Source organism: Lynx rufus, unplaced genomic scaffold (genome assembly GCF_022079265.1).
Source record: "Lynx rufus isolate CCGP_SWC_20201006 ecotype Redwood Valley unplaced genomic scaffold, mLynRuf1.p SCAF_2, whole genome shotgun sequence".
Taxonomy (NCBI): domain Eukaryota; kingdom Metazoa; phylum Chordata; class Mammalia; order Carnivora; family Felidae; genus Lynx; species Lynx rufus.
In genome coordinates, this window is record NW_025814834.1 from 189,734,252 (window position 1) to 189,742,453 (window position 8,202).

At 58.4% G+C, this 8,202-nt stretch overlaps 2 protein-coding genes and 1 long non-coding RNA gene across 3 annotated transcripts; 2 read left to right on the forward strand and 1 right to left on the reverse strand.

Annotated features, from left to right (window-relative positions):
• The first annotated feature begins 432 nt into the window (after positions 1–432).
• Positions 433–1,920, forward strand: GUCA2A (guanylate cyclase activator 2A). The gene is made up of 3 exons (XM_047085041.1): positions 433–629; positions 1,121–1,316; positions 1,707–1,920. The coding sequence occupies exons 1-3, from the start codon at positions 555–557 to the stop codon at positions 1,769–1,771; spliced, it is 336 nt and encodes a 111-aa protein (XP_046940997.1). The 5' UTR covers positions 433–554; the 3' UTR covers positions 1,772–1,920.
• A 2,174-nt stretch (positions 1,921–4,094) lies between these two features.
• LOC124516314 (uncharacterized) lies at positions 4,095–5,945 on the forward strand. Its single transcript, XR_006963017.1, has 3 exons — positions 4,095–4,171; positions 4,756–4,834; positions 5,711–5,945. It is a non-coding gene; the product is annotated as an uncharacterized LOC124516314 (long non-coding RNA).
• Positions 5,160–7,824, reverse strand: GUCA2B (guanylate cyclase activator 2B). The gene is made up of 3 exons (XM_047085595.1): positions 7,619–7,824; positions 6,312–6,498; positions 5,160–5,577 (listed from the first exon to the last, which is right to left on the reverse strand). The coding sequence occupies exons 1-3, from the start codon at positions 7,706–7,708 to the stop codon at positions 5,516–5,518; spliced, it is 339 nt and encodes a 112-aa protein (XP_046941551.1). The 5' UTR covers positions 7,709–7,824; the 3' UTR covers positions 5,160–5,515.
• Positions 7,825–8,202: the final 378 nt, after the last annotated feature.

Genomic DNA, 8,202 nt, shown 5'->3' on the forward strand with positions numbered 1-8,202 from the left:
CGTCCTGTGCAAGAAGTGGCCTTCTAACCCTTGCCCCTTCTCTAAGAAAATTCTACCCCTTCTCCAGAACTCAGCCCCCGCACAACCTCCTGTGGGAAATCTCTCCGAACTGCCTGCCCCAGGCTGGGTGAGGGGGCACCACCCTGGCCTCTCCACCTCCCAACCCCCACTCCCTGACCACCCTGCATTACCACTGTCTAGGCCTCCCTCCTTAAGGGCTGGGCTCGGTCTGCAGCCCCACCCCAGCCAGGGCCGGCCTATAGCAGGTGTCAGCGAGTGCGTGTGGTTGGTGAATGAACACAGGACCCACCTGGCTAGGGGTTAAAGTAGGAAGGAGCTCAGGGTGGGGCGGGGCTTCTGCCGGGCTTCTGGGACTGATCTCTTATTTGCCAGGGCTGTCTCCAGCCTTATCTGGTTAGGCCTGAGTTGAAAGCAAGCTGGTGACATGCTGACATGGTTCCCGGGTTACTCAGTAACCTTGCCCTCTTTAAAAATCCCACTGTTTCCCCCTGGCATCCAGAACCGACCGCTTCTCCCTCCTGGGCACTGCTGCCATGAATACCTTCCTGCTCTCTGCACTGTGCCTCCTCGGGACCTGGGCAGTCCTGGCAGGGGGAGTCACCGTACAGGTAAATCCTCTGTCCCTACCCCGGCCCGGCTTGCTCTCTGCTCCCAGTTCCCAGGGCCCGTCCCCTGAGAAAGCACCCCCCCTTTCTGGAGTTAGAGCAAGGTCTCAGGTGTGGCCCTTTCTCAGGAACCTGTTTCTCAGTCCTGTCTCGTATGCCCTCCCCTTCAAACTTGGACAGAAGAGAAATCACCATTTGGGAAAGCGGGTTGATTAGCCAATTTACTGAGGGCTTGCCAGGGGCCAAGCTCCTCAAGGGAGGCCCCATGATCATCCTGGGAGAATGGGATTATTAGTCCCATTTTTCAGAGGAGGAAAATTGAGCCTCAGAGAGGTTCTGTAACTAGCCCTAGGCACACGGCTGGGAAATGAAGGAGCTAGATTCAGTTCTAGACCTTCCTCTCAGCCAGAGCATCGACCTGGGTCTTGGGAACCATGCGGGCATCCCAGAGCAGGCTGTAGCCTGGCCTGACACTCTGAACTTGTCTCTCTCAGGATGGAGAGTTCTCTTTTTCTCTGGAGTCAGTGAAGAAGCTCAAAGACCTTCGGGAGCTCCAGGAGCCCAGCATTCGGAACCGTAGTAAGAGTGGTGGGCCCGTGGTTCCCAAAGCCTGCAGCCACCAGAAGTTTCCCGAAGAACTCAAGCCTCTCTGCAAGGAGCCCAATGCCCAGGAGATCCTCCGGAGGTTGGGTGAGTAGCCACCTCCCTGGTGGGTGGGGCCTGGGAACTCCCTGATTGGTGGCACGGGAGGGGGTGTGCTCTGATTGGTGGGTCTGATGAGGAGGTCGTAAGTAGTTCTAAGTTGTAATTGGTGGAGCTTGCTCTAGGAAGATCCCCGCTCTGACTGATGATTCGTTGGTAGTTCTGCATCCCGCCCCTCCGGCCTTAGCAATTGCTCTTTCTTGGCGGCATCTCCACTCTGACTGGCTGGCTTGGGCGCTACCTGTTTGGGGGGAAAGACCAGTCGGTCGGAGAGGACAGGCCTGGGTTTCTCCTGGGGACTCTGGGGCAGATGTCCAAGCTCTGGCTCAAGGGAGGGCGGGGCCTTGGCTCTCTGGGCGCCCCATCTCTCCTGCGCAGAGGCCATCGCCGAGGACCCGGACTCGTGCGAGATCTGTGCCTTCGCTGCCTGTGCTGGATGCTAGGACGGTCGGCTCGCTGCCTCCTGCCCCCAGCCTACCCTGCCCCCAGGGGAGGCGTGAAGAGGGCGTGGCCTGGGGCGACCTGCGCAAGCCCGGCCCCTGCCCCCCAAGATCCCCTCCGACCCTCAGCTAATAAACCAGATCCCAGAGTACTCCTGGTGTCGATCCTTCATCTGCCAGCCGACTCATCACCCAGCTTTATGGGTGCCTACCCTGCCCTCAAGCTCAGAGTTTACTGTGTGAAGTGCAAGGACCCTCCCTCCCTACTGAACTGGGGCTGCCATCGCACACAGGCACTGAGGGGACCTCAATCTGCAGGCCACCAGCTGGGGGGAGGGGTGGTGGAGCGGAACCTCTGCTTTCTTTCACCTCCTCCGGGCGGGTGGGGGGAAGGCACCAAAGTCTCTAAGCCCTGAGTGAGCTCAGGAGTCCCTGGTCTGCATGTCCAGCCCAGTTTGGGTGGCTGTGAGACTGGCCCCAAGCTCTGCGGTGTTCAGGGGACCCTTAGCCCTGGCCCCCTGACCACCTCAGCGTTGCCTCCTGCCCTACCCCCTGGGACTCACCCCTTCCTCTGCTCCCCTCACCTGTGCTCTGCTCCTCTTCCCACACTCCTGGCCAGATAAACTCCTGCTCAGGTGCCAAGGTTGTGCTCCCATGGCCCCTCCTCAGAAGCCTTTCTTTACCCTCCCAGGGGGGTCTTCATGCTCCCGCTTTGTCCTCTGTGCTCTGTGGGCACTTTGATCACCCATGCCCCTTGCGAGGCTCTGGCCACCCTGTGCCATAATGGCTTCTGTGCTGGGGGAGTCTCCCTGACCCCCAGAGTGGGTGAAACCCACCATGCCAATGATTGCATGAGGATATGACCTAGGGCAGGCAAAAGCCAGAGATACCCAGTTCCAGCCCCATACCACATACTGTGCGATGCTAGGAGAAGTCACTTTCCCTCTCTGTGCCTCAATCTCCTTCCCTGTAAAACTGGGACTGTACTAGTATCTGCCACCCAGGCTGGGAGAAGTAAACCAAAAAATGGGGAACCAGAGCCAAGCTGAGAATGGTTCATACAGGGGTGAGGAGGCGAGGCACGGAGGGCTGCTTGTTAGCAAAGTTAGAGGGAATGGGCAAAGAGGAGGTGACCAGGGTATTTCTTGGGGAGTCAGGTAGAGAAGTGTCACGGGGTGATTGAGGCAGAAGTCCTTGGGCCGCAGGATTCAGAGGGCGAGGTGTCTTCAGGGCCAGGTCAGGGGAGGCTCTGCAAAGGGGAGGGGTGGCAGGCATCTGCACGAGTGTTTGGGATAGGCACTGGGGTGGATGGACATTCAAAACCAATCTGGAGGGAGGGAGGCCGAGGGCGTTCCAGAAGGGGGAGTAGGTGCGGACCTAGAAGTGGGAAGGTCCAAGGCACTAGAATGGTTCAGTCTGGACAGGGTGGGTCCTGGGAGACACCCAGGGCTGGGTTTGAACCTGACCATGTCACTTACAAGCTGTGTACAAATAACGCACGCAAATGTGTATGTAATGCTACTTACCCTACGAACCAAGTCTCCCTGAGACTTGGTTTCCTCATCTGAAAATGGGGATGATGACAGCACCTCCCAGGGCTGCAGGGGATTTGATGTGACGCATGGTGTGGCAGAATCATGAAATGCTCCCACTCTGAAGCTGAGCTCTGGGTGTGGATCCTGGCTCTGCCTGTTACCGGCTGTGTGACTTTGGCCAGTTACTTAGCCTCTTTTCTCCTCAGTCTCCTTATCTGTGAAATGGGGATCACAAGAATCCCTACTTGGTAGGGTTGAGGGAAGGTTAAATGCAGTCACATAGGAAAAACTCTGAGAGCCCTGCAGGGCCCGTAGTGGACATTTCTGCTGCTGCTATTATTACAGTTTCTGTGTAGATGGCTCAGCTTGAGCCTGGCACATAGTAGGTGGTCGGTCAGTGGCATTTCCCTTCACTGCCTCCTCCCCAGGCAGGTGGAGACCCAGCGTAGCTGAAGGGAGCAGTGGGAGCGAGGCCAAATGGTACCTTTGGGCTCAGTTTATTTATTTATTTATTTATTTATTTTTTATATATGAAGTTTATTGACAAATTGGTTTCCATACAACACCCAGTGCTCATCCCAAAACGTTGGGCTCAGTTTAGAACGGAGAGGGCGTGCTGGGGAGCCCCAGAAGGATAAGGGGCCCTGTCAGAGCAGGGCTGCGGGGTTCCCCTGGCATGTTGGGCACAGAGAGTCTCCAGGATGCAGGGCCAGGGAGGAAGGTCTGCCTGGCCTGGGGAAATGTGATAAGGGCTCATCTCGAGTGGTGGTAAGAGAAGAGAGGGCCCCAAGAGTCACAGGAGGCATTGCAAAGGCCCCAGCCAGCCTTGCCCGTGGCATGAGGGAGAGGAAGGAACTAAAACTCTGGGGTTTGTGGCCTGGTCGAATGGGGGGCTGTGAGGCTCATGAGCAGAGCTGGGCGGTTGGGATGGGGAGCTGGTCTGGGGAAATTCGCCATGGCCTTGGCCCTGGGTGATCTGAGTTCAGAGATCACCACCCCTTTATGCCTGGCTCTCCTCTCTGGCTGCCTGGGACAGGGGCTGTGGAGGAGCCCATCGTGTGGAAGGGCCCTTCTTCAGGGAATGCCCAGCACGGCTCCTGCCTTGAGTGAAGGAGTTGGCTGCAGCTGCGAGAGTGTTGCATCAGGTGTCATCAGCGTGGCCGAGTCACAGGGAGGCAGCAACAAGATGGTTCAGAGCATGGGCTCTGTCCCCGACTGCCTGGGAAGAAGTCCGCTTTGCCACGTTGCCGAGCCTGTGGTCTTGGACGAGCTGGTTCTCTGTCTGTACCTGGGTCTCTTTATTTGTAAAGTGGAGTATTTATAATAGCACCTGCTTCATCAGACAGTTTTGAGGACCCAGTGAGTTAATAAGTGCAAAGCATTTAGAATAGGGCCTAGGGTATAGTGAATGCTCAGTAGATGTTGGCTATTATTGTTATTATTATTCCTCAGGGCCGCCAGGATGGAGTGAGGGAGGAAATGTCTTCCTTCCATCTAGAGCTGGCCAGAGGGTCCTGGGGAGCCCAGGAAGGTAAGGATAAGGGCCAAGGCCCATCTTCTCAGGAGCCCCGGGGCGGAGGCAGAGCAGAAAACGGGCCTGGGGAGGGGGCACCACGTGGTTCTTCCCTGCACCCACTACTCCTGCAGCCCCACCTCCTGGGGGACGCTCCCTGCCCTCCCTGCCCCCTGGTTGTCACTCTGGCTCTGCCGCTGGGCCAGCCCTTGGGCTCGGCTTGTGGGGTCAGGTGGGAACAGGTGCTCCACGGTTTCTTAGGTCTGTGATTGTGCGAGACTCATTTCACTCCCCCGGCCCGCATCCTGGAGCCTCCCTCCTCCTATATGAAATAGGGCTTGATGAACCAACTCCCCAGGCGCTGGAAACTGGGAAACTCCTGACCATATCATTAGATCAACCTTTTTCCTCAACCGCTCAGCTACCCGAGCGCCTCTGCCCATGGCCCCAGGGATGAACAAATGGACTCCAGACTCCGTGTGTAGGTGGGGAATCTTTATTCAGCAGCAGGGCTGCCTCAGGGGCCGAACTCTCCTCCAACCAAGTGTCCAACTGCTTTGTGCCCCATCTAGCCGCTCGAGCCTCTGGCTGGTGGTGATGACCTCAGGGTCCCCCCCGGAACTCGGGTGGGGGTGCAGGCTGTGAAGGCAGCGGGCTGGGGACAAAGTGTCCGGGGTGGGCTCAGGGCGCCCAGCCATCTCAGAGGCAGCCGGTACAGGCGACGTTCACACACAGCTCACAGTCGTCATTAGCCATGGTCCCTGGGCAGGGGAGAAAACCGGTCAGCTGACCCTGCCCGTGAACCACCTGTGGTCCAGGGAGCTGCTGGCCGGGCAGCCAGAGAAGGCTGCTTCGGAGGGGGCCTGAGGCCGAGGACCAGCATCTTTCTCACAGATCAGGAACATGATGCTGGAGAAGCAGAGAGTGACTCGGGTTCAAGTCCCGGCCCTCTCCTTCCTAGCGGGGCCTGGGCATGCCTCTTACACTCTCCGGGCTGGAGTTTCCCTGCTGACTCTGTGGACAGCATCAACTGACAGGGTGGCCGTGAAGAGAGAAGACCAGCAAAGGGACTGACACAGGCCTGGCACTTAGTAGGTGCTCAATAAATGCTAGTAAGTCGCTATTGTCACTGGCCAGTTCTGCTTCTTCCCTCACATTTCAGCTTAGATGTCCCCTCCTCTTGGAAGTCTTTCAGACTCCTTATGCCACCCCAGACATGAACCATCTCTCCTCTGTGTCCCCCGTGCTTTCCCATCAGCCACCGTATTGCAGGCATGGCCTACGGGTCTGTTGTCCGGTACCCTCTTCCCTCCCATCCGTGACGTCTGGTAGGACAATCGACGGTCCAGGTTGCCAGGGCCTGAGGGGGCAGGCCTTGACTCTCCCTGGCCCGGCCACTGGGTGCTTAATGGAAAGAACGGGCAGTGGAGGAGCTGGGGTGTGGGCAGGAGAGCGAGCCAGAGGCAGGAAGCTTCGCAGGGGTGGGGGCACTCACTCAAAGCCTGGAAGACACTGGCCGCTTCCCTGGATGCACAGATGGGCTGGAGGTCCTGTGGCAGGGCCGGGTGGTGACACACGGAGGGCACGAGGCTCTGGGCCTGGAGGCGGGGGTTGGGCAGCCACTGCTGCTCCAGGTTACTCAGCTTCTTCACTGATTCCAGCTGGACCTGGAAGCCTTGGTACTAGGGGGGCAGGGGAGAGGAGATGAGAGGGATCCGCAGAACTTTCCCTGTTCTCATGGGGGGTCCAGGCCATACTCAAAGGACAGCCTGGGAGGTGGGAGCAGGCACCTGCCGCTTCACACCCCATCGTGCCTCAGGCCCCCAGGAACTGTAGATGAGGATCCGATGGGGCTGGGGAGCAGGTGGTTCAGGGCACGGGCTTTGGAGACCAGTGTAAACCCCCTCCCCCACCCGGTTCAAATCCCAGCTCTTCCCAATAGGCCGCCTGTGTCTTCTGCACTCTGAGCGTCATCTGGCAAATGGCCCCTCCCCAGCGCCTGCCACCAGTACAGTCCACGCTGGGTAACTGGGCGATCACCCCTGAACCGACGTGGCAAAATGATGGCATCCCCAAGTTGGCCGGGTTCCAAGGCCAGGGACGCAGGGGTGGGGGGAAGGTGACTCTTCCCGTCCCTCCCAATGAGGCTCCACCCAGAGTTGGGAATGTGACAGGGCCACAGACCTCCCCACTCTTGCTGGCCAGCGGCATCCTGCCACCTGGCAGGCGGACCCTGCTTCCACGACTCCCTCCAGCCTCACAGTTGTCCAGGAAGGAGCCCCTGCCCCCCTGCTGTCTTCTCTCTGAGCCTTTGCATATGCTGTGCCCTCTGCCCTGAACTGTCCTTGTCCTCTGTGCCTAGCTACCTCCCGCTCATCTTGCAATATCAGCTCAGTTACCTGCCAGGGAAGCTCTTCGGGTGACTCTCCCCCCCCCTCCACCCATTCATGGGAGAATATAGGGAGCTGTGGGAGACCCCCCTCCTTCTGGGCTCCCGAAGGGCAGGGACTATGTCTTGTTCCACCTTCTGACCTCTGGCCAGGACCGGCCTTCTGATAGAGCAATGCTGAATAGCAGCGGTTTATTATTGCCATCACTGCTATCATCACTCCCTTCAGCATTCTCGCTGCCACCACCCACCAGCTGTCTTGGTCCCTGGCTCGTGCTTAGGTGTTGGGCTGAGCCCTGGGCCCACCAGCCCTTGCTCCCCTATATCCCATGACGTTTCTAACGTCCCCTCTCCATCCCAGCCCCTCACGGGGGGACCTTCAGGCAAAGGGCACACTGGCCGGAGGGACTCACCTGAATGTAGACTGACTGTGTGCCCTGCAGGAGCACCAGGAGGAACACAACCATCCCGGACAGGAGTCCTGACGCCATCCTGCCGCGCATCTCACGCCGTCTGTATCCCGCTGCTGCTCCCACAGGCTCCCGCCTGCTTCCCCAGCGAGCAGCTCTTTATAGGCCAGGCTCCAGTACCCTTGCCACTCATTAACTGGCCAGCTGGGGCGGGGTTGACAGCTGGTTGGCTGGCTGGGGGTGATGAGGGCAGAGAGGCCCAGAAAACTCAGGAACAAGATACTATGTGTCAGGCACCTGTGTGGGCGGCTCTGTGGGAGGGCCTTGGATACACCCCTCTCCTTAGCTCCACGAGACACCTATTTACGTGGAATGATGGGGAGACCATTGTACAGACTGGGAAAGTGAGGCCCAGGAGGTGAATTAACTTGCCTCAGGTCACCAAGCTAGTCAGTGACACAGCAGGGACTCAAGCGTCTTTGACTCAGGTCAGCCTATGGTCCTTTCTCCGGGCAAAGGAGGCAGATAGACTGGTCCAGGGTGAGATGGGCAGACACAGGACCGATGTCAGCACTCTCCGTGGCTCT